This window comes from Giraffa tippelskirchi, chromosome 5 (genome assembly GCF_054371585.1).
Source record: "Giraffa tippelskirchi isolate mGirTip1 chromosome 5, T2T-mGirTip1v1.2.pri, whole genome shotgun sequence".
In the NCBI taxonomy this organism is placed as follows: Eukaryota; Metazoa; Chordata; class Mammalia; order Artiodactyla; family Giraffidae; genus Giraffa; species Giraffa tippelskirchi.
Genome location: NC_137279.1, coordinates 4,521,562 through 4,548,007, shown reverse-complemented (window position 1 = coordinate 4,548,007; position 26,446 = coordinate 4,521,562). Strand labels below are relative to the sequence as shown.

The 26,446-nt window shown below is 41.2% G+C and overlaps 1 protein-coding gene across 21 annotated transcripts in view; it reads right to left on the bottom strand.

The window, feature by feature from the left end:
- DENND1B (DENN domain containing 1B) overlaps positions 1–26,446 on the bottom strand; it is a 363,581-nt gene that overhangs the window by 43,842 nt on the left and 293,293 nt on the right. For 6 of the 21 annotated variants that reach the window (XR_014055161.1, XR_014055156.1, XR_014055162.1 and 3 more), the window contains 2 exons: positions 10,730–10,991; positions 8,860–10,552 (listed from right to left, as the gene is read on the bottom strand). The exons of 4 other annotated variants lie outside the window; for them this stretch is intronic. Coding sequence is in view for 4 of the 17 variants with exons in the window: in XM_081495281.1 (XP_081351407.1) it covers positions 16,916–16,970 (55 nt within the window). In the remaining 13 variants the exon portion in view is untranslated. Of the gene's footprint in view, positions 1–5,145; positions 5,262–6,297; positions 6,403–8,859; positions 10,553–10,729; positions 10,992–16,598; positions 16,971–26,446 lie in introns of those variants that run through there. 11 more of the 21 variants (XR_014055177.1, XR_014055163.1, XR_014055179.1 and 8 more) reach the window with 4 other exon arrangements.

The window sequence follows — 26,446 nt, the reverse complement described above, 5'->3', positions numbered from 1 at the left end:
TTAAGTAGTTTTAAAATGACTGTGGAACAAAATGGAATAGAAATCTACAAGTAAGGTATATAAATACATGAAATAAAAGAATTTAAGAACATTTAAACAAAGGAGAATGCGTGTAAGACTGTCCATGGGGTATGGAGGGAAAATAGTGAGACTTATATTTATGTATTTTTTTCCTCTGAAGATTTAATTAGAATTTTACATGTTGTGAAATGTATATATGCTAGAGAGGATGTGCAGAAAAGGGAACCCTCTTGCCCTGTTGGTGGAAATGTAAATTGATACAGACACTGTGGAGAACAGTATGGAGATTTCTTTAAAAACTAGGAATAAAACTACCATAATCCCGCTACTGGGCATATACCCTGAGAAAACCATAATCGAGAAAGACCCAGGCACCCCGGTGTTCACTGAAGCACTAGCTATGATATCCAGGACACGGAAGCACCTACATCTCCACTGACAGGTGAATGGATAAAGAAGCTGTGACACATATATACAACAGAATATTACTCAGCCATAAAAAGGAATGAATGTGAGTCAATTCTAGTGAGGTGGATGAACCTAAAGCCTTACAGATTGAAGTAAGTCAAAAAGAGACAAGTATCATGTATTAATGCATATATAAGGAACCTAGAAAAATGGTACTGATGAACCTACTTTCAGGGCAAGAATAGAGGCTCAGACGTAGAGAACAGACTTATGGACACAGCAGGGGAAGGAGAGGGTAGGACGCGTTGAGAGAGTAACACTGAAACATATGCATTACCATATGCAAAGTAGATAGCCCGTAGAAATTTACTGTACGATGCAAGGAGCTCAACCTGGAGCTCTGTAACAACCTAGAGCGGTGGAACAGGGCCGGGGGGAGGAGGGAGGTTCAAGAGGGAGGAGCCATACCTATAACTGAATCGTGTTGAGGTATGGCAGAAACCAACACGACATTGTAAAGCAATTATCCTCCAATTAAATAAGTAAAATCTTTTGTATAACGTAAAAAAATAAAGTAGCATGTAAGTACAAATTTTAAATATATGCGGGCATATTTGGATATATGCTCAAAAAATTAATAACATGACTTCTTATATATGTTTGGTAGCACGTCATGCTCCTCAGCTATACAAGGCCATCACTGCCCTCCCCCTTGAGCACCACCAACATTCCCCCTGTACTAGATCCTTTCCAACAACAGCAAACATGTTGCTATATTTCGATCATATAGAATTACCCGCTGTGGCCCCATTTCCCTCTAATTACCATTCATTCCTAGTATACCTGTCAGCGACATACCCATAAAAGAGTTTGATATTCTCTTCCTCCCCTTCCTCTCTTCCCATTCCTTTGAAATCAAACGGATTTGGCTTTTCTCTGCCCCACCCCACGGACGAGCTCGTATCAGGGTCACCAATGACCACATTGCCAAACACAGCGGCCTATCCTCAGACTTCACTGCCTCTGAAATAACTGTCACTCCTTTCTCGAAACCCTCGCCACCCAGTGGGACAGCATCCCATCTTGACTTCCCCCTCATCCTACTCTTTAGCCCATTTCCGTCTCTTCGCTGTCTTCCCCTCATCTTCCCGGCTTCCGCTTTGTTTTTTCCGTACCATTTCTCCCTCCCTGACAAGTCACATGGTCTCTGAGGACACGGGACAAGAACTTTGCTCTCTTTTTTTCTTTCACTGAAAAATCTCTCACCTAGAACAGGCCTAGCGTACAATAAAATCACAAGATTTTTGCATAAGCAAATAATGAATGAATATTGTCTGTACCTGCCAACAGCAAAATCCCAAAGTGCCCAAGATTTACGTGAGTTGTCATTGGATGTCCCAGCTACTAAACCGTCACGGCTCTGTAGCTAATAATGTCTTAATCTTTGGCTTTCCCTCTGTTTTTAATATTGTTATAAGTGTTTGTCCAAGAAGATGGTGTCTCTGGGTGTTCGCATTTGGAGTTTTCCAGAAGATATTTTCTTTACATTTACATCCCATTAGAGTTACAGCTTCTCAACAGAGGCTTATATCGGAAGGACAGCAAGAGCTCTTGCTTAAAAGCCTGACTTTAAAATGCTCCAGGCTCCCTTCGTGGCTCAGATGGTAAAGACTCCGCCTGCAATGCAGGAGACCTAAGTTTGATCCCTGGGTCGGGAAGATCCCCTGGAGAAGGGGATGGCTGCTCACTCCAGTATTCTTGCCTGGAGAATCCCATGGAGAGAGGAGCCTGGTGGGCTACAGTCTATGGGGTCGCAAGGAGTCGGACATAACAGAGCAACTTTCACTTTATGAAACTACAAACTAAAAAAAAATCACAGAGGCAAAGTTGGACAAGTAAGAAGAAAATGGTGACCATCAATGGTAATATTTTAAATTTGGAAAAGATCTGGCTCTTTACTCTCTTCCAGAGCCTAGTTCAGGGCTTTCCATTGGAATATGTTCTCATATATATACATATATGTGAATGCATGCATGCAGGCAAGAAGAAATGAATAATTCCATGAGGGTGCACAAAACACACAGGAAGTTACTTACTGACCAGCCCAGCAAGTCAGATCTGCATCTTTGAACAAGCTAGACATGCAGTGTCTTCTGTGAGAATGCTCCCATGTTAGCTCTATGGAGTATTTGTACTGAACTCTCTTTAACAAGATAAATCCCATTTTCTTTTTACCTTTTTCGTTTCTTTAAAATTTATTTCTTTTTAATTGAAGGACAATTGCTTTATAATATTGATTTGATTTCTGCCATACATCAGCAAAACCCCATCTTAAGTAGAAAAGTCTAGTATTTGCATCACCAATGTTGGTGCAACTTTTTATTTAATTAACCTTTAATAGAATTATAGTTAATTTACAGTGTTGTTTCAGGTATACAGCAAACTGATTCAGATATTATGTATACATACATTTATATATATATATATGTATATATATGCATGTGTGTGTGTTGTTGTTGTTTAGTTGCTAAGTTGTATCCATGGACTCTAGCCCACCAGGCTCCTTTGTCCATGGGATTCTCCAGGCGAGGATACTGGAGTGGGTTGCCATTTCCTTCTACAAGGGATCTTTCTAACCCAGGAATAAAACCCACATCTGCATTGGCAGGCAGATTCTTTATTGCTGGGCCACTTTATATATATATAATTTTTCAGATTCTTTTCCATTATGAGTTATTACAAGATATTAAATATAGTTCCCAGTACTGTACAGTAAGTCCTATTGTTTATTCTATATAGAGAAGTTTGTATATGTTAATCCCAGTCTCCTAGTTTATCTCTCCCCCAGCTTTATCCCCTTTGGTAGCAACAGATTTGTTTTCTATGTAGGTGGGTCTATTTCTGTTTTGTAAATAAGTTCATTTGTATGATTTTTGTTAGATTCCACATATAAGCGATGTCATATGATGTTGCTGTTTCTCTGTCTGACTTCACTTAGTGTGATAATTTCTAGGTCCATCCATGTTGCTGCAAATGGTATTATTTCCTTGTTTTTATAGCTGAGTAATATTTCATTGTATATATGCTGCATATCTTCTCTATCCACTCACCTGTCAGTGGACATTTAGGTGCTTCTGTGTCTTGGTTACTGTAAATAGTGCTGTAATGGTCATTGGTATGCAAGTATCTTTTTGAATTAGAGTTTTCTCCAGATCTATGCCCAGGAGTGGGATTTCTGGATCATATGGCAACTCTATTTTTAGTTTTTTAATTAACCTCCATACTGTTGTCCACAGCGACTGCACAATTTACAGTCCTACCAACAGTGTATGAGGGCTCCCTTTTCTCCACAGCCTATCCAGGATTTACTATTTGTAAACTTTTTAATGATGGTCATTCTGACTGATGTGAAGTGATACCTCATTATAGTTTTAGTTTGCATTTCTCTAACAATTAGCAGTATTGAGCATCTTTTAATGTGCCTGTTGACCATCTATATGTCTTTTTTGGAGAAATGTATATTTAGTTCTTCTGTCCACTTTTTTAATTGGGTTGCTTGTTTTTTTTTTTTTTTTTTATTAAGCTGTATGAGCAATCTTTTGTTTTGCAAATTAATCCCAGAACTAGAACAAATAATCTTAAAATTTGTATGGAAGCAAAAAGACCCTGAAGAATCAAAATAATTTTGAGAATGAAGAACAGCTGTAGCAATCATACTCCCTGACTTCAGACTATACTACAAAGCTACAGCCATCAAAACAGTATAGTACTGACACAAAAACAGAAATATAGATCAATGGAACAGAAGAGAGAGCCCAGAAATAAACCCACACACCTATGGTCAATTAATCTACAACAAAGAAGGCAATAATATTCAGTGGAGGAAAGACAGTCCATAAGTGGTGCTGGGAAAACTGGACAGCTACATGTAAAAGAATAAAATTAGAACATCCTGTAACACCATACAGAAAGATAAGCTCAAAATGGATTAAAGACCTAAATGTAAGGCTGTATACTATAAACTCTTGGAGGAAAACTTAGGGAAAACTCTCTTTGACATAAATCATAGCAATATTTTTTTGGATCCACCTCCTAGCTTAATCAAAATAAAAACAAAAATAAGCAAATGGGACATAATTAAACCAAAAAGCTTTTGCACAACAAAGCAAACCATAAACAAAATTTAAAAAAAAAATGGAATGAGAGCAAATATTTGCAAAAGATGCAACTTTCACATCACGTTGTACTTCTGCAATTTGTGTTTGTTTGGTTTCAGTGACGGTGGAGACAATTCCTCTTGAGCTTGTTTGCATTGTAACATTGCCACTGCTCCCCTCAAGAGATGGCTCTGCTTGCCGTCCCTTGGGTCAGGGCTGGCCTTTTGGTTTTCTTTGACCAACAGCACCTCAGGTCTCATGGAAATTATTCTAGCTTCAAGAGGCTTGCAAGGGTTTTTTTTTCCCTTCCCTTAGATGGTGGTACTGAGACTTCCATGCTGTGAAATCTGGAGTGAACGTACCGCCTGGAAAGAGAGGCTCGGTTCTGCCAGGCTCCCAGCCACCCTGCCTGCTGGATGCAGCCACATGGTGACCCTGTGAGACCAGCAGAGGAACCACCCCATCAAGCCACAGAATCACAGAGAAATCATAAACCACTGTTTGAAGTCACTCAGTTTTAGGTTGATTTGTTACACGGTGGTTGACGACTGAGACACACCTGTCCACACCAACAAGACAAACCAAGGAACGTGGCAGGAGGTGGGACTCCTCGCTTCTCATACCTCTGCTTCCGAAACTACTGCCCGGGGAGCAGGTGAGCCGTTTAGTATTCATCTGCAGGGAGACAGTAATTCGTCCAGTATTAACAAAAGACGACAATCAGATGCTGATTCCCCTCAGAGTGGGGAATGCGATGAGCGTCCACTGGGTCCCAGCCCTGGGGCTGGCTGAGGGCGCCCGTCCTCCCAGCACAGCTGTCTGCAGCCCTGGGGGCCTGGTCCAGAGTGGACACAGCCCTCCCACTTCCTGCCCCGCGCAAACCCTGACCGGGTAGCCAGTGCACATCTGGTGCGTGTTTACAAGGAGGGACAGGAAGGCTCCTGCAACGGGCCTCTCACGCTGCTCCTGGAGGCGCAGTTAGTGCAAAGGGAAGCAGGAAATGACAAACAACCGTAACCTAAACCGGCTGTGCAGCCTGCCCTAGTTTACTGCCTAAGTGACCACTGTTTAACAGGCTGGCATCTGAGACAGAGGACGGTGTGGTCCCAGAGTCTGGGCCTGGGTACCATAATTATTATCATTGTCAACCAGTATTAGTTGCCGTCATGGAAGAGGAATTGTCTCAGTACCTAGAGGCAGAACTGAAAAGCGTCACGGTAATGAGCATTTCCATGATTACAATGATAATGAGGGATCCTTTGGGGGGCTCTTGGTAAGGACCAGGACTCTAGTTAGCTACATTACGTGCATCATGGCTCATTGAAACCTTAAGACAGCTCTTTGAAAAAGGAACTTTTATCCTTACCTTAAGAGCCTTTGGAGACCAAGAAAAATAGGTTTTAAGTTTCTAGTCTGCCCCACCCAGGTGACATGAATTTAGCCTGAAAAACAGTATTCATACCTCTGACTCACAGGTGTATTGTAATAATTACTCATGGAAAACACTGCCAGTGAGCACAACAGGTGTGGCATCTCCCACACTTGTTCAGACAAGGCAGAGGGTCACGGGGAGCAGCACATGGGGTGTTTTCTCCCATCTCCTACTCTACCTGCCAAGCCAACCACGGGGATAACTGCTCCCCTAATCCCCTTCCCACCCATCTCATGATGTATTTCTAAAATAAGCAGATTTTGTGCAAAGAAAGATTACCTTTTCACGTTGTTGTCATGTCTCTGAATCGCCCCTGAGATGGCAGCCCCATCCAACTGGAAAAATCACTTCATCTGTAAAACTGACACGAACTGGACAGACTACCTATATGTTCTCAATAAAATTGTCAGAAAATAAATCAAAAGCCTCAGTCCCCCAAACAACTGATGATAAAAATGGAAAAAAAAAAGGGGTTGCTTTGCAGTGATGATTTTTTTTAACCCGGTCTTTTAGGATTATCCCTAAACCTCTTTTCTTAAGGAATCACAATCACCCATGATGATCACCATCCAGAAAGACTGACCCTCATGTCTTAGTTTAAATCATCCTTTTGATGATAATTAGCTAGCCAGTTTTACCTGGTTTTATGCTCGACAGGGGTATGATTCAAAGCATGAAACTTTCCTTAATTCTGGAGTGAATATGACCTTTCACATTTCAACTTGCTGCCAGCAAAAGTGCAGCTTTTATTGCTGTGCACCGCATTGAAAAGCGATGACAAAAATGCATGTTTTCAATTTAAGCCCACGCTTCTGTGATCTGGTGCCCAGGCTTTGCTTTACGTGGTTCCAGGAACCCGGGAACAACATCCATCAACTGTCTTTGGTAGTCCTGCCTGGGGACACCCACTTCAGGAACCGACCACAGGGGCTCCTGATATGCTGGGTGACAACTTCTTGACAACTGCTCTCTAACCCACCTCTTCCAGTTCTAAGAGACACCTCTTGGAGGGGTTCATGGTTTGGAGCTCCAGGCCCCCAAACTGAAGTTTATTCAGGCTGAAATAAAGCAGACACCAAATGGAAACAGGTATACATGTGGGTAAAAGTCCTGAAAGCATAGGTGCTGCCAAAGCCTGTTGTGACTCAGCCCTTCAAGTCATGGATTTGGAGATGTCATAGGTCAGCTCATCCAGTGACCCAATCAACAGTGAGAGCCTTTCACCACTGGGCCAGATATCCACAGGTGCCTGCCAGGTGAGCTTCCCCAGAGATCATTCAGAAAGCTTATTTTGCCAGGCCAGTCCTGTAGCAAAACCAAAAAATTGCTCTTCATTTGAATAATTTGGGGATGTTTAATTTTGCACAAAGGTAAATAACTAAATACTAACCACCAAGAGGAGGTTTAATTTGAAACTACTTTGTCATATGAAAAAGTTTGATTACATCTAACTCTTAAGGTTTCTTTCATAAGGTTCCCAAAATTATTAAGTCTCTGAGATCCAGGATGTAGGTGTCTCCATGTGAACTCAAAATCAAGTTTTTCTAAAAGTCCTCGCTATTTTTCGAATGCATTGTTATTTAATTCTCTGACTGACAGAAGTCAAAAAATCCTCTTGCCTGGAGATCTGAACTGAACATGAATTCTAGTTTGATACCTCTGCACTGCTGAGTGCTCCTTTGGTTCAATTACTGAATCTGCAGTAATAGGACTTAAATGTTCTGAATTGAGGAATAAGGATGATCAATTTAATAATTAAGTATCTGAAGCATTTAATGACCAGAATCACTGATCAGAGGAGATTCCAATTACGTCAACTTATTTAGCATTTGGTAGAATGGGAGGCCTTGTCATGGGAAAAAGAAGAATAAAGACAATATTGTTTTCAGTTAGAAAGTAAAATATGATATTGCCATCTGAATTGGTGAAAGCCACTTTAAATCATTTGAAATGAAATACAAATTAATTCCAGTCCCTCTCTCTTGAAGAAACTAGCCAAACACAGCCATGTGATAAAATTACATTTATTTGGGTTAAATGGAGTTTTGTAATTTACATGAATAGTGTGTTGGCCTACCGAATGCATTTCAGTAGATCTAACGCCTGCCCTCCAGGGTTACTAGTTCAGAGATGCGAGCACGTGTACTTGGTTGCTTCAGTCGAGTCCCGAGTCCGACTCGTTGCAGCCCCATGGACTGTAGCTGCCAGGCTCCTCTGTCTGTGGGATTCTCCAGGCAAGAATACTGGAGTGGGTTGCCATGCCCTCCTCCAGGGGGTCTTCCCAACACAGGGATCGAATCCACGTCTCTTACGTCTCCTGCATTGGCAGGTGGGTTCTTTACCACTAGCGCCACCTGGGAAGCCCAGTCCACAAATGAGACAACTGTCTCATCTCAGGCTATTTGGGTCTCAGACGAAGACCCAGAAGGGCTATAAAAATAAACACACTGTTGCCCTGCATAGTTTTTCTTAAAACCTGTATAATAAATATGCTCGATTTGTTTTAATGAGAGCTATTGTTTTAAAGACGATTATTCCCAGAGGATATTTCTTTTTGTGTCCTTCCACCCAGAAATTAAAATTAGAGATACTAAAACTAGGTGGAAAATGTTTCAAGATGGTAGATCAGTCCTTAAGGTCAAAATTCAAGCTAGATCCTGATAGGACTAAATCTGTGTTTAGGAATAAATCTGATCAAAAACAGTCACCTTGCATGAAAGCCATTGCTGACAGGAGACGGAACGGACTTTACATTATTGAATCAATTACGTAGAAAAGTAAAAACAGGTTATTGGGATGCTGCGGTATTTTTCATCACTGGTACAAGTTAGATATACAAAATTCACTTCTAAAGTCAGTTTATTTGCTCCCTAAGACTATAACAATTTCTCTTTGCTGCTGTCAGACACCAGTTACGAGGTGTGAGAGAATGGCCAAGTCTCGGTGCTCAGCTGCAGGGTAAGACATCAGCCAGCCAGTCATTTCTCTCTGGAAACAGCTCTTCTTATTTAAAAAAAAAAAAAGTATTTGTGATCATTAACTGTTTAAAGCAATAACTGAAGAAGCACAGCCCTGGATATAAATATGAACTTTCTGACCAACTGTGTTTAATCCAACTGTGTGCTGTAACTTCTGTTTCTCACTAGATTTCTGAGGCATTACCCTCACAGTCGGAGGGTACTTTACTTTTCTGGGCCATGTTCTCCTGGCGTTTATTAGGAAAAGATTCATCAACTCCAAGCCCTGTGGAGAACTTCTGCAACTCCAATCCCTACCTTGTTCTTGGTGCAAAGTTGCTTTTTCCCATCTTAAGGAGAAATACCGATCAGTTATCTGGACTTTCTCCTCTTAGGCCGAGATAAACGGCAGCACCCCCGTCTCTCTGGAGGGTGCCGCGTTGGAGGGTAGAGAGGGGTGGGGTCCCCGTGGTTCCCTAGGCCGTGCCGACCTCCCAGGCGTCTCCTCTTGGTCAGGAGTGATGTGCGGGGCTGCAGTCCCTCCTGCAGGGCAGCCCCAACCCCCAGAGGCCGCTGCTGGAGGAGATGGCGGGACGGGCTTGGGGGCCCCTCGATGTCCCTGGGCAGCAGCCCCCTCCCCCAGCACTGTCCCCTCAGCGCGAGCTGGAGCTCACAGGGGACCCTGCCACCCCACGTCCTCCACAGCAAGGACAGAGCGACTCAGCTGCCCCCGTGCTTAGCAAGTCCCACCGTGTTTGGTTCACTGGGGGTGAGACCACTCCCGCTGCCACCTTCTCCTGTCTTCACGGTCCTCTGCTCTATTCCAGGACACCCTTCCCAAGCACACCTCGCAGGTCCGTCCAAGAGCTCTAGCAACGCTCTCCTCCAGCCCCAAAGGCCAAGCCTCAGGACACAGGGGCGAGAGCCCAGGATTCTCCGAGACAGACTCGCACACTTGACTCTGATGGCCTGTATAGTCGTGTGGCTGTTGAAACTGTCTAGCAAGAAGCTGCCGTGGTAGTGTGCACATCCTAGGAAGAGGTAGCTATTTCTACCCCAAACTGTTGGGTCCCAGTTAACTTTCTCCTATATCAGCAGAATCGCCTTTTGTAACCTGTGAGAGGACATGTCATCTGACTTTTTCTTGCTTGGCACTAATGACTTTTCGACTCAGTTCCTCTGTTCTGAGCTTAAAATCCACTCCTTGATTATATTCTTGTTTCTTCTCCCACCGAAAATAAGGATGCAAACTGGATTAGCCGGTGATTCCTGGATCTTCAGTAAATTCCACAATTCTCGCCTTCTAAGTATTGATCCACTGAAGTTAAATATACCAATTTGATGCTCTCTGAAGGATTTCTTCCTCCTCTTCTCATAACCCAAGCCATTCTTTCATTGACAATTTCATGGATGTCTAGACCTCCAGGGTTTGGGTTGTTGTTTGTTGTTGTTGCTAAGTTGTGTCTGACTCTTGGTGACCTCGTGGACTGCAGCATACAAGGCCAAGGCTTTTGGCACCCTCCCAATCCACAATGAGGTAGTTCATAATGCATCTTTTCTGAATCATGCAAATGTATCTGGAACATACAAATATGACTTTAAATCCAGTACATGTAATAATACTCTCCCACGTTCATTCTAAGCAGAATTATTCACTTTGCTCATTTAATGAAAAAAAAATCACCAAATATCTTGCACTTGGTGCCAAGTACAACATAATTAATTGACATCAGACATAGCATCTGAAATCTTACCTGGGAGAAGAAATGGTGGTGGAAGAGAAGATTGCAGAGAACATAACAGAGATTTCTGAAAGGAGACGGTTTCACTGTCCAGGACAGAAGAGCCACAGAGCTCCAAAAGGAATGTGCTCATATAGGGGGAGAAGGGAGGTATAATGGACAGAAAAGGGTGGAAAGGGAGAAACCAATTATATAAATATTGGCTTGGTGACATTTAAAATGTGGCAGGAGGGAAAAGGTTAGAAAAAAATGTTCATCCTGCGATCAAGGGCACCTAAAACAAATCACAAAATAAGATGCAACTAATTAGGATGAAATTCTGATGTTGCTGACCACATCATTTAAAGTATTAATGATATCAAAAAATGAGAACATAACCTACTTTACAATGTGCCAAGGATCAACTATGGCCAGGATTCTATTAAATAATTAAGCACAAATAAGCTTTAAGCTTTAAATGACTTCTAAATTCTTTTCTATTATGCCAACACTTTCAAAATCATTAAAGAAATGTGTGGAGCAATTGTTAGAATAAACCAAATGTCAGTTGCTTTGTATATTATTCAGTACAAATCTGAAAATACACTATAATCTTTAATGTTAACACTTCACTAATGACAAAAATATGTAAAGAAAGAAAATATGCTTAATAAAAATTTCACATTTACCCATCCATTAAACCAAGAGAGGCCACCTAAATAGTTAAAATAGCCTTTAGCTTGTGTATCTTTCTGAAGAACATATAATAGTACCCTTCTATACTGTAATTTGAGAGTTGAAATATAAAGAAGGCTGAGCACTGAAGAATTGATGCTTTTGAACTGTGTTGTTGGAAAAGACTCTTGAGAGTCCCTTGGACTGCAAGGAGATCCAACCAGTCCATCCTAAAGGAAATCAGTCCTGAATATTCATTGGAAAGACTGATGTTGAAGCTGAAACTCCAATACTTTGGCCACCTGATGTGAAAAACTGACTCATTTGAAAAGACCCTGATGCTGAGAAAGATTGAAGGCAGGAGGAGAAGGGGATGACAGAGGATGAGATGGTTGCATGGCATCACCAACTTGATGGACATGAGCTTGAGTAAACTCCAGGGGTTGGTGATGGACAGGGAGGCCTGGCGTGCTGCAGTCCATGGGGTCACAAAGAGTCGGACACGACTGAGTGATTGAACTGAACTTATACTGTAATTTGAGAACCTTTACCCAAAATTCGTGCAGAAATGACTACAGGATTAATTTCCTCCTGGGCTTTGAGTTTTAGAAAAATGTTCCTGACTACATGCTTCATTCCATCCCACTTCCCATCATAACTTCAGAATTAGAGACTTTTAGTTTTACTATTACTAAACTCAACACCATTTCCTTCTATTTTCAGTTTTGCATGCCTGGTACAAATATGTCGTGGATAGCCCATCTCCAAAGGAACGGATAGTTAATTTAGCAGACTCATTTGAGGGTTAACAGAGAGAGATCAGGTCTTTCCCAAATTCTGCCATCTTGATTAGTGAAATTCTATTCAGTTTCATTCAACACAAAGCTATTAAGCATTGGCTGTGAGACAGATGTCATGCTAAGAAGTTCAGCATGAACAAAGCAGGAGGTGGCCACGACAGAGTAGGAAGACCCTGAGCTCACCTTCTCCCTTTGGTGCACCAAAATTACAGCTATTTACACAACAACTGTTGATGAGAATGACCTAAAGAGTAGCAGAAAAGATCTCCTACAACTGAAGATATAAAGAAGGAACCACAACAAAATAAGTAGGAGGGGGCAGAGACGCTATGTAGTCAAAACCCACATATTCAGGTAGGCTTCCCACAAACTCCGTGACATCAGAATTGCAGAGCTTCCCCCAAAGGGGCGAGGGGTCTGAGTCCCACATCGGCTGGGAATCCTACGCCAAGCAGGTGAGCCTGCAGGATGTCTGGCTTTGAAGGCAAGCAGGCTTGCATTCAGGAGAGCTGGAGAGCTGTGGACACTACATAATGATCCAGGGGTCAATCCAAGAAGAAGATATAACAGTTGCAAGTATACATGCACCCAGCACAGGAGCACCTCAGTTTATCGGCAAATAGTAAGAGACATAAAAGGAGAAGTTGACGGTAACACAGTAATAGTGGCAGACTTTAACCTCCCACTTACATCAATGGACAGATCAGCTAGACAGATAATAAAGATGTGAAAGTGAAGTCGTTCAGTTGTGTCTGACTCTTTGCTACCCCATGGACTGCAGCCCACCAGGCTCCTCCATCCACGGGATTTTCCAGGCAAGAGTACTGGAGTGGGTTGCCATTTCCTTCTCCAGGAGATTTTCCTGACCCAGGGATCAAACCCAGGTCTCTCGCATTGCAGGCAGACTCTTTACTGGGGGGAGCTACAAGGGAAGCCCCATCAATAAAGACACATTGTACTTAAACAACAGACCAAATGGAAGTGGCCCTAGTGGTAAAGAACCTGCCAGCCAACGCAGAGTATGTAAGAGATATGGGTTCAATCCCTGGGTTAGGAAGACCCCCTGGAGGAGGAAATGGCAACCCACCCCAGTATTCTTGCCTGGAGACTCCCAAGGACAGAGGAGCCTGGGGGGCTACAGTCCATGGGGTCGCAAAAACTGAGACACGACCTAGCGACTGAGCAGACACGCGAGTGGAATGGCAGGAGTTACGGCCGGAATTGGGAGCCCTGCGCCAGAGAAGGCGAGGAGCAGCTGTGGGTGCAAAAGCGGCGGGGGGAGACTCCCGAGGAAAGGGAGGTTTTATTATGAGAATACGTTTTTGTTGTTGTTGTTGTTTTGTTTTTTATTCTTTTTTTTTTTAATAAATTTATTTATTTTAGTTGGGGGCTAATTACTTGTTGCTGTGAGTTTAGAAACGTAAAGGGGAAACCTACTACTTTGAACTCTTGGCCAGCGTGTGCTTTTCGGGACGTCTCCCCCCCAGCATCAGCCCCCAGCGGCACTTCTCCTAGGGGTTGGCCCCGCCCGCTCTGCGCAGGTGCGTCTGAGGGGTGGAGCCCGCTCACCTGCACGTGGGCCCTTTATTTAGGCGGATACGAGGCTCTGCGGCCTGATGCGCCGTCTCCCCGGATCTCGTCGGGAGCGACTTCGGACCAGGAGAAAGGTAGGAAGGGGGGGGTCTCTGCACACTCTGGGTACCTCTGGCTACCTCCTGCGCGTGCTGTGGGGAAGAGGAGGGCTGCAGGCTGGGCCCGTTTTAAATGCGGGGCGTTTGTTTGAAGACGGGAGAGGCCTAGCGGGCAGGAAGCTCGTGGATGCGGCGCCCAGGAGCGGCCTCGGGTTTGCAAATATCTTTTTCCGTCGGTCCAGCTCCACATGTCGCCCTTAGGCCACAGGAGACGCTCAGAGAACGCGCCGTCCACCCTGCGCTCGGTCTACCGCGCCCCTGGCCTCTCCGGGTGTTTAGGACCGCGGGAAACCGAAGGTGCTTTGAAACTCCCAGGTGGGGCATTGAAGACCTTTCGGGAGCCTCAAACACGGGAACAATAAAACAATTCTTAGTTCCAAAATGAAGACTAAGATAATGCAGCGGGGTTTTTGTCTTAATATTTAATTTTGATTCTAATTGAAATATCAAACGTCATCCTTCAAAAATAGTTTGGGGACCCCCAAATTGTTGGCACCCTAGGTCTGGGTCTACACCCAGCTGTTGGTAAGTTTTTGAGTGGCAGGTTCCATGTGAGTGGAGACATACAAAGGATAAAAAGCCTCAGTACTGAGACGTGGGAGCATGGCGGAGCCTGCGCGGGCCAACCCAGGTGGAGGTCATTGTAATTTCTAAACTAGATCTAATTTCTAGCCTATTTGTTATTTGGAAATATAACCTGGAATAAGTTGAGAAATGCAAATAGGTTTGAAATATTTTAATGTTCTGTCATAATGGATACTTCTGTGTTTGTATCCTCCATAGACTATGAGTTCTTTCAGAATTCTTTTATCCTCTTGTACATGAGTAGAATGCAATCAAGTGCTTATAGCACAAAGTAGATGTTCAGTAAATAATACCCATGACTTAAATGAGTAAGTGAATTGATAGATGATTCATAAGTGGGACCACGTCTGTGGGTTGACGATGTCTCACCAAGTCAGAATTTCTAAATTCAGCAAGGATTTATGAACTGGAGGATTAGGAGGGTTATAAAGTTTTAACTGAGAACTCCTCTTGTCAAGACCAAGTGTAGCTTGACATCAGCACCCTGAAAGCTGCATGTTTTGTAGTGCTTCAAAATCTGAGTAACAGTCTTAAGAAATATGCAGAAAATGATTAGACTATTAGACATGTTTAGGAGGACGCCTTACAATTCTGTCCTTCCCATAAACTAAGATTCACAAGGGATGGAATGCATTCTGGTTACTCGTTTAAATGCTTGCAAAAATTCCCAAAGGCAGCAGTTTGTAGGCAAGGCTCCTGGCAACATTCTGGTGATTTACATACGCAGTTCTGAAGAAGGAAAACATGGAGAGCGTCTTCTTATTCCGCTGCTAAAACACAGCGGTTATCCTTAGCACTGATAAGCTGCTTGTCAGCACTGACTCCACGTGACATGGAAAAGCTGCAGGCTCTCCTCACTGATTAGCACGAGAGCTCGTAAAAGGCTTCAATAGCGACATTTGAGACAAATGCTCTGCAGCTTCAAACATGTAATCAACAGAGTTCTTTATGGAAACCCAGCTGAAGTTCATACTTCACACCTTGGTACATTAATAACATTAATTTCACTCTGCCTTTATAAATCAGTCCCACCTACAGACATTTATTTGAAGATGGTTGGATGGCATCACCAACTCAATGAACATGAGTTTGAGTGAAGTCCGGGAGTTGGTGATGGACAGGGAGGCCTGGCGTGCCGTAGTCCATGCGGTCGCTAAGAGCCGGACACGACTGAGCGACTGAACTGAACTGAGGGCCCACACAAGTAGGAACATAATAATACTTCTTTTAAATAAAACTGCTCCATGGAAAAGGTAGAGATTAGGAAGAGTAATAATTTTACCTGAAATGTTAATAACTGGATATCTTTTTCTGAATTCTTACAAGTATTCATATTAAAAAAATAAAATTTATTTTAAGAAGCAAAATAAGAGCCATTTCAGTGAAAAATGGGCAGTTTTCTATTTTATTGATGTTACTGCCTAGTTAGTGATTCTTCTGTGTGAGCCTGGAAAACTGAAGGAGGCCATTATTATGCAAAGCATTCTGGCACAAATGGCATCACATATCTCCTAGGTTAAGGGATTTCTTGAAAAAAAAAAGAAAAGGAAAATGAGGCGTTCGGTGTTTGGGGTTCTCAGTGAAAACCATCACTGTGCTTGCCGATAGTGTCCTGCAGCTGGATGTATGCTCAGTGCTATACCAGGAGGGGGGACTGGGAATTCAAACAGTTCATATTCATAGTAGACTCTTCAATTCAAGCTAGGGGATACCAGGACATAACTTCTGATACCTTTTAACATTTCTCTGTTTACAAAAATCAGGTAAGGAACATTATTCACAGAGACTGGAGAGTATAGAAAACGTCAAATGTCTTTTAAATTATTATGAGATAATATTAATGAAAATGAGAAAAGCTAGCATTGTAGGTTTTTAAATTCAGTATAAAGGATCCCTAATCCTAACAAGTCCCCTGGTAGCTCAGACAGTAAAGAGTCTGCCTGCATTGCAGGAGACCCGGGTTCGATCCCTGGTTCAGGAAGATCCCCTGGAGAAGGAAATGGCAACCCACTCCAGTACTCTTGCCTAGAAAATCCCATGGATGGAGGGAGCCTGGCAGGCTACATACCATGGGGTCGTGAAGAGTCGGACACAACCGAGCAAGTTCACTTTCACTTTCACAATCCTAATGAAGCAACAAACTCAGCTATAATATTTGCAACATCTATTTGTAGCTTCCCTCTTGGCCCAAATGAAAGTTGGGTTTACTTAAAGTAGAAAGAAAATCAATCATGTCTGTTTCAGATTTAGGTTCAAGGGTATCCTGTCTTAAAAGTGAAATTCCTGGAGGACTGCTGGGTTATGACAACTCTTCCCTTTGACCCTTGGCCAAGGCTAAGCTGGAGGAGGAAATGGCAACCCGCTCCAGTATTCTTGTCTGGAAGATCCCATAGTCAGAAGAGCCTGGCAGGCTGCGGTTAACGGGGTCACGAAGAGCTGGACACGACCGAGCGACTAAGCGGACAAGGCTAGCCCTGTCTAACCTTTGTTCCCGTCTTCTTCACCCATGGACGAATCTTCAGTCTGAAAAGGGTGAAGGAAGCATGGTTAAGAGGGAACTTTACGTGTATGCAGATCTCCAGTTCCATATACATTATATTCCAAACTACTTAAAGATCTTAAAGTGCTTCATGATGTTATTTCAGTAGCTCTTAGACTAATCTCGAAGAATAAAATGGTCATCAGAAAGCTGGAGAAATGCAATCATTTGAATTTTTAAAAAACCTTTTTATTGTTGAAAATGTCAAACATATTTGAAGATAGAATAATATAACAAAATCCCTTAAACGTGTTACACAGCATCAGCAACTATCTACTCCTGTACCAGACCCCATTGCCTATTACGTAGCTATTGGGTTGGCCAAAAAGTTTATTCAGGTTTTACCATAAGCTGTTAGGAAAAACCCAAACAGACTTTTTGGCCAACCCACCACTATCCTCCATTGCCTACAATGTTATCTACTTTTTCCAGCTTGTAAACTTTTGAAGTAAATCTCAAACGTCTTATTTCATCTCTCCATTTCAGTATATGTCTCTGAAAGAAGTTAATAATGTAATGAAAATGTCAGTATTCTAGCTAAAAAGTTGAACAATTTTTAAAATATTATCAATATCCAGTAAAGCATGCAAATTTCCCATTATCTCATAATGCTATAAATGGACTGATTTTATAGATTATTTGAATTAGAATGCAAATAAATCTGTATGTGACAGGGATTTCTTAATTTCTTTTTCCCTTTACATACTTTTTTCAGATTCTTTTCCCTTAAAGGTTGTTACAAAATTTTGAGTGTAGTTCCTGTGCTGTATAGTTGTCTATTTTGTGTGTCTATTTTGTGCAGTAGTGTGTCTAATCCCAAATCCTAATTTACCCCATTCCCCTCCTCCTGCTTTACCCTTTGGTAATTATAGGTTTGTTTTCTGTGTCTGTGGATATATTTCTGTTATGTAAATAAGCTCATTTGTGTCTTTTTTAAGATTCCACATATAAGCAATATCATGATATTATCTTTCTCCGTATGGATTACTAAGTATGATAATCTCTAAATCCATCCACATTACTACAAATATCATTATTTCCTCCTTTTTATGCCTGAATAGTATTCATTGTACACACACACACACACACACACACACACACACACACACACACACACACACACACACACACTCTGCTTAGTCACTCAGTTGTGTCTGACTCCTTGTGACCCCATGGACTGTTGCCTGCCAGGCTCCTCTCTCCATGGGGATTCTCCAGGAAGGAACACTGGAGTGGGTTGCCATTCCATTCTCCAGGGGATCTTCCCAACCCAGGGATTGAACCCAGGTCTCACGCATTGCTGATGGATTCTTTACCAGCCGAGTCACGCACATGTTCTTTACCCATACATCAACCAATAGACGTTTAGGTTGTTTCTGTGCCTTGGTTATTGTAAATAGTGCTGCAATGAACAGTGGGGTGTGTGTATCTTTTCAAATTAGAGTTTTCTGCAGAAATATGCCAAGGACTGGGATTGACAGATCATATGATAACTGTTTATAGCTTTTGAAGAAACCTCCATACTGTTTTCTGCAGTTCCTGTACCAATTTACATTCCCACCAACAGTTAAGTTTTTTTAATTGTTGGTTTTCATCTCTGTCTCTACTTCTTTTGCCCTCTTTTATGTCTTGCTTTTGTTATGTTGTTAAACACAGATGGTTTTATGCTCTTGAACAGCTTCTTCTGTCTTTTCTATTAATATATATCCTGAACATTGATAGTTGGATCCAGAGTTTTTCTCAGATTTGGATTAGATATTTTTCCAAGACAATTTCATGGGTGGAGGGGCATGCTATCACAAGGCAAAAAATGCCTGATTTTCTCTTCTGTGATGTTAGCAGACACTAATGCTCAAATCTTAGATCAAGCAGTTCATTAGGGAAGAACATGGTGATAGTCTAGCTCTGCTCTTCCTTCTTCATTTATTAGCTGAAATACTGTTGTAAAGTGAAAGTTCCTCAGATAAACTCTTAAGTTATCCAGTGGTGTATTAGTGTAGTAAAGGCAGGATAGACATTTGATTCTCTTTATGTTCCCATTTCCAAAATAATGAGTTCATTTTCTAGTATATTCCGATGATCAATTAACTCTTTTTTGGGTGTTATAATAAATGCATGGAAATTAATATCAGTACATTGCATCTATTACTTTCATTGGTGTTCAAATTAAATCTTTTTAGCCTCTGGGAAGCTCTTCAGTTTGGCTCTTGAGATCTTTTGAAACTACTTGAATCATCTTGATAGATTCATGGCTATTTTGTATTACAGAAAGTTTCGGGCATCTTGTATATTTCCTGCCCAGACCTGGACAACGTTTTTGCTAAAGATGCTAGGGTTCTTTTCCATAGGAAATGGTTGAGAATACAGCTGGGATTGTAGGTACTACTTGCATATGTCACACTTGGGTTGGTCATTGTTTCCTTTTCAGTAGACAGGAGTAGGTGACACTCCTTGGTTTTTTTTTTTAAAGGGAAAATATTTCATGAATTGTATCAAGTTTTCTTTTAATATTCGATTTTACATTTGCATTTTCTTTCTCCTATGCAATCAATCTCAATTTTAAGGACATGGGGGTTTTTATGTCAGTGTCTCTAGTCATTTTTCTTCTTTGAAGCTCATTGTCTGGAGAGTTCCTCAGGAAAGGTTTAAGGGTGTTCATCATGAACTTGAATGCTGTTAACAATCTGTTAGTAACTGGATATAAAATCCTGTCTCACACTTTGTTCTTTAGAGCATCTTTGTAAAGTTACCCCATTGTCTTCTGTCATTTCTGCCCTCAGGAGCACTGCCATTGGAAAGTCTAATTGTAATCTGAATTTATTTCTTGCCTAGAATTTTTAAGGTCCGGTGATTGTATTAAGTATTTTCGTTGTATTTTTTATTACTGCTGTAATAAAATACCACAAACATAATGGGTTAAAGCAATACAAATTTATCATCTTACAATTCTCTGGGTCAGATGTCCAGCATGGGTTTCCCTGGGCTGCAATCAAGGTATCAGCAAAAATGCCTTCTTTTCTGAAGGCTCTAAGAAACAATGTATTTCCTTGACCTTCAACTTCTAGAGGCCACCCCATGCCTTGGGTCAAGGACACTGTCCTTCCTCTTCAAAGCCAGCATCATCTTCAATAATCACATCACTCTCCCGCAACAGCCAGGAAAAGTTCCACTCCATTAAGGATTTGTGTGGTTAGATCGGGGCTTCTCAGATAACACAGGATAGTCTCATCTCAAGACTCAACACCTTAACTTTTTTTTTTCTTTTTTTAAATTTAGTTTTTATTTTATGTTGGAATATAGTTTAATTACAGTGTTGTATTAGTTTCAGGTGTACAGCAGAGTGATTCAATTATACACATACATATGGCTGTTCTTTTTTAGGTTCTTTTCCCGTATAGGTTATTACAGAGTGTTGAGTAGAGTTCTCTGTGCTTTACAGTAGGTCCTTGTTGATGATCTATTTTATACATAGTAGTGGGTAAATTTTAGTCCCAAACTCCTAACTTATCACTCCCTAACCTACATTTCCTTTTGGAAACTGTAAGTTTGTTTTCAAAGTCTGTGAGTCTGTTTCTGTTTTATAAATAAATTCATTTGTATCATTTTCTAGATTCCACATACAAGTGATATCATATATTTGTCTTTGGCTTAGTTAGTATGACAATCGTTGGGTCCATCCATATTGCTGTAAATGGCATTCTTCCATTCTTTTCATGGCAGAGTAATATTCCATTGTCTATACATACCACATCTTCTTTTTCATTCCTCTGTTGATGGACACTTAGGTTGCTTTCATGTCTTGGCTATTGTATATACTGCTGCAGTGAACATTGGATGGCATGTATCTTTTCAAATTTGTTTTCTCCAGATACATGCCCAGTAGTGGTGGTAGGTTAGCCAGTGCAGGTTATGAAAGCATTCGGAGATATTAGGAAGAGGAGAAAGAGTTTTGACTCACTTTCTAAAGGAGGAAAGGGGCCAGGCATGTAGAGTGGTGTTGGCACCAGAAGGTGAGGGTTTGAGGGTTTTGTTGAGTTTCAAAGGGCAACGTGCAGGAAAAGGGGTGGGTTCACATGGTTCACATCTGTTCTGGTCCACGGCAGTGTCCAGGCTGGCTGTGTCTTTATAGGATGTAGTCTTTTGGAGAACAGACGTGCCATCTTCAATAATTTCTCAGTTCTTGGGTGTCTGAAAGAGACTTGATGGTGGCCCTTGAGAGGTGCTCTCTGTTCTGAACGATGTTACAGATGCGTTTATAAGTGGGACTGCAGGATCGTATGGTAGTTCTAACACTAGGTTTTAAGCAACCTCCACACTGTTCTCCATAATGGTTATAGCAGTTTATACTCCTACCAACAGTGTAGGAGGGTTTCCTTTTCTCCACACTCTCTCCAGAATTTATTATTTGTATATATTTTCTTTTTTTGGTGATGGCCATTCTGATCAGTGTGAGGTATACCTCATAGTTATTTTGATTTGCATTTCTCTAATCATTAGTGATGTTGAGCGTTTTCATGTGCTTTTTGGCCATCTGTATGTTGTCTTTGGAGAAATGTGTATTTAGGTCTTGTGCTCATTTTTCAAGTGCATTGTTTTGTGTCTTTGTTGAGTTGTATGAGCTGTTGGTATATTGTGGGGATAAATCCCTTCTCAGTGGCTTTGTTCCAAATATTTTCTCACATTCTGTGGATTGTCTTTTCACTTTGTTTATGGTTTCCTTTGCTGCGGAAAAGCTTTTAAGTTTAATTAGCTCCCATTTGTTTATGTTTATTTTCTTTACTGTAGGAGGATCCAAAAAGATACTGCAGCATTTATGTCAAAAAGTGTTCTATGTTTTCCTATAAGACTTTTATAATACCTGGCCTTATTTTTAGGAATTTAACCATTCTGAGTTTAGTTTTGATGGTGTTACAGTTTTGATGACTGTGGCTTTGTAGTATAGCCTGAACTCATGGAGTCTAATTCCCCCAGCCTTGCTTTTTCTTTCTCAGAATTGCTTTGGCTATTTGGGTTCTTTTGTTTTTCCACACAAACTAAGAAATTATTTGTTCTGATCCTGTGAAAAATGCCACTGGTAATTTGATAAGTACTGCATTGACTCTATAGATTGCCTTGGTCAGTATAGTCATTTTGACACTATTGATTCTTCAGTCCAAGAACATGGTTTATCTTCCATCTGTTTGTGTCATATTTGACTTCTCTTATCAGCATTTTCAGAATGCAGAACTTTCACCTCCTTGGTGTATGTCAGTTGCTCAGTTGTGTCCAACTCTTTGCAGCCCTCTGGATGGTAGCCCGTCAGGTTCCTCTGTCCATGGGATTCTCCAGACAAGAATACTGAAGTGGGTTGCCATTTCCTTCTCCAGGAGATCTTCCCAACCTAGGGATCAACCCACATCTCCTGCTTGGCAGGTAGATTCTTTACCATTGAGCCACCTGGGAAGGCCATAGCAGTATTTCATTGTTATTTTAATTTGAAACTAGTAAATGCTGTCGAACATCTTTTTTATGCATGTTTGCCATCCATACAACTTTGTTGAAATGTCTGTTCTTTTTCCCATTTTTCAATTGGATTTTTTTGTTTGTATTTTACTATTGAATTTTAAGAATTTGTATATTTTGAATGCAAGAACTTTATCATATGGATATTTTGCAAATAGTTTCATCCATTATATGGCTTGTGTTTTTATTCTCTTAAGAATGTCTTGAAGTAGAGCAGAAGTTTTAAGTTTTAACAAAGTATAAATTACAAATTTTTTAAGGAAAGTGCTTTTGATGTTGATGTTATATGTAAAAACTTATGGCCAAATCCAAGGTCATACAGATTTTCTCCTGTGTTATTTTATAGAAGTTTTATATTATTGTGCTTTACGTTTAGGTCTATGATATATTTTTACTTACTTTTTGTGAAAAGTATAAGATCTGTGTCTAGATTTAATTGTTTTTTTCATATATAGATGTCCAGTTGTTTTAACATCACTTCTTAAAAAGGTGATTCTTTATCCATTCACTTGCTTTTCTGTGTTCGGATGTCTTCACACTTTGGATCGGCAGCCCTGTGATCTGAGTTCTCTGATGGATCTAAACAATAATCACTGATTTTGTTTGTTCAGCAGTTTTGTTTTTGTGTTGGAGTGATAGCCTCTGAGATCTTTCTGTGCTGGAGCTAAAATCAAGCCTTCCCTTATTTATATTTAATTCTGATTTATGTTTTTATTTTCATATCTCCTATAATATTTTAATTTCCTTTAACTGATTTTGAAATATGAGGTTACAGTTTTCACATTATTTTGTAAGCATGCCTTTCTGGCATTTTTTTCTTCTTATTAAGGGTATTATTTTATTTCTTATTATTCTCTTGAAAGTGTTAATCGATCAGTCATGTCCAATCCTTTGTAACTCCATGGGCTGTAGCCTGCCAGGCTCTTCTGTCCATGAGATTCTCCAGGCAAGAATACTATAGTGGGTAACCATTCCTTTCCCCAGGGGATCTTCCCAATCTGGGAATCAAACCCAGGTCCCCTGCATTGCAGGCAGATCCTTTACCATCTGAGCCACCTATTTTTCTTTTACATATAGTGAAACTACTTAGGATTCAACCACGATTATTTGCAGTTGTTTATTCTTGCTTTCTAAACTTGTAAAAAACAGAACAGGTAAGGGATAGCTATTCTGACTTTATTACACTAAATTTCTATGTTCTATTGTTTTCATGAAGTGTTAAACTTCATATCATACAAATGAATGACCATCTCTGTCATCCCCTTCTCCTCTTGCCTCAATCTTTCCCAGCATCAGGGTCTTTTCTAAGGAGTCAGCTCTTCCCATCAGGTGGCCAAAGTATTGGAGCTTCAGCAGCAATCTTTCCAATGAATATTCAGGACTGATTTCCTTTAGGATTGACTGGTTTGATCTCCTTGCAGTCTGAGGAATTCTCAAGAGTCTTCTCCAACACCACAGTTCAAAAGTATCCATTCTTTGGTGTTCAGCCTTCTTAACGTTCCAACTCTCACATCCATACATGACTACTGGAAAAACCGTAGCTTTGATTATATGGACCTTTGTTGGCAATGTAATGTCTCTGCTTTTTAATATGTTGTCTAGGTTTGTCATAGCTTTTCTTCCAAGGACCAAGCAAGTGTCTTTTAATTTCATGGCTGCAGTTACCAACTGCAGTGATTTTGGAGCCCAAGAAAATAAAGTTTGTCATGGTTTCCATTGTTTCCCCATCTATTTGCCATGAGGTGATGGGACCAGTTGCCATGACCTTAGTTTTTTGAATGTTTTGCTTTCAGCCAACTTTCACTCTCCTCTTTCACCTTCATCAAGAGGCTCTTTAGTTCCTCTTTGCTTTCTGCCATAAGGGTGGTGTCATCTGATATCTGAGGTTACTGATATTTTTCCTAACAATCTTGATTCCAACTTGTGCTTCATCCAGCCCAGCATTTCATATGATGTACTCTGTATATAAGTTAAATAATCAGGGTGACAATATACAGGGTGACGTACTCCTTTCCCAACTTGGAACCAGTCTGTTGTTCCATGTCTGGCTCTACCTGTTGCTTCTTGACCTGCATACAGATTTCTCAGGAGGCAGGTCAGGTGATCTGGTATTCCCATCTCTTGAAGGATTTTCCAGTTTGTTGTGATCCACACAGTCAAAGGCTTTAGCCTAGTCAATAAAACAGAAGTATATGTTCTTCTGGAATTCTCTTGCTTTTTCTATGATCCAGCGGATGTTGGCAATTTGCTCTCTGGTTCCTCTGCCTTTTCTAAATCCAGCTTGAACATGTGAAAGATCTCAGTTCACGTATTATTGAAGCCTAGCTTGGGGAATTTTGAGCATTACTTTGCTAGCATGTGAAATAAGTGCAATTGTGCAGTAGTTTGAACATTCTTTGGCATTGCCCTCCTTGGGGTTAGAATGAAAACTGACCTTTTCCAGTCCTGTGACCACTGCTGAGTTTTCCAGACTTGCTGGCATATTGAGTGCAGCACTCGAACAGCATCAAAAAAAAAAAAGGACTTATGCCAGCATGCCGTGGCTCTCAGGACTGCTGTAGTCAGTGCCCCTGACCCTGCAGCGGGCCACTGTCTACTCACTCTTCACCAGAGACTCACAATAAATGAGTTTATGTCCTTCTACTCTGGCGTCTTACACACTAGCTAGTCCCTCCCATCAGAGAAGGCAATGGCACCCCACTCCAGTACTCTTGCCTGGAAAATCCCGTGGACGGAGGAGCCTGGTGGGCTGCAGTCCATAGGGCCGCTAAGAGTCAGACACAACTGAGCGACTTCACTTTCACTTTTCCCGTTCATGCACTGGAGAAGGCAATGGCAACCCACTCCAGTATTCTTCCCTGGAGAATCCCAGGGATGGCAGAGCCTGGTGGGCTGCCGTCTATGGGGTCGCACAGAGTCAGACACAACTGAAGCGACTTAGCAGCAGCAGCAGCAGCAGCAGTCCCTCCCATCAGGAAGTTTCCACCAGCCTCTTTATCCTTCTCCATCAGAGAGCAGACAGAATGAAAACCACGATCACAGAAAACTAACCAATCTGACCACATGGACCACAGCGGTGTCTAACTCAGGGAAACTATGAGCCATGCTGTGTAGGGCCACCCAAGACGGACAGGTCATGGTGGAGAGTTCTGACAAAACATGGTCCCCTGGAGAAGGGAATGGCAAACCACTTCAGCATTCTTGCCTTGAGATATGTACATACTCAACTATTTATATGTGTGTGTGTGAGAATACACACACACACACACGCATTCTTTTAAAGATGTTCTTCCATACAGATTATACAGCATATTGAGTAGAATTATCTGTGCTATACAGTAAGTCCTTGTTGGTTATTATTATATATACAGTACTGTGTTTATGTTAATCCCAAATTCCTGATTTATCCCTTCCCATCACTTTCCCCTTTGGGAATCGTAAGTTTGTTTTCAAAGTCTGTCATTCTGTTTCTGTTTTGTAAATAAATTCGTTTGTATCATCTTTTTAGCTTCCACATATAAGCAATATCATAAATATTTGTCTTTATCTGATTAACTTCACATAGTATGATGATCTCTAGGTCCACCCATGTTGCTAGAAATGGCATTATTTCATTCCAGTATTCAATCATGTGTGTGTATATATACGCCACATCTTCTTTATTCCTCTGTCTATGGACATTTAGGACACTTCATGTCGTTTTGAATTTTGCTTTTCTCCAGACTGTGCCCAGGAGTGGGATTGTTGGATCATTTGTCAGGAAGCAATGGGACTGGATGCCCTGATCTTAGGTTTTTGACAGTTGAGTTTCAAGCCACCTTTTTCACTGTCCTCTTTCACCATCACCAAGAGGCTCCTTAGTTCTTCTTTGTGCCATTAGAGTGGTATCATATGCATATCTGAGGTTGTTAATATTTCTCCTGGCAGTCTTGATTCCAGCTTTATCATATAATAATTG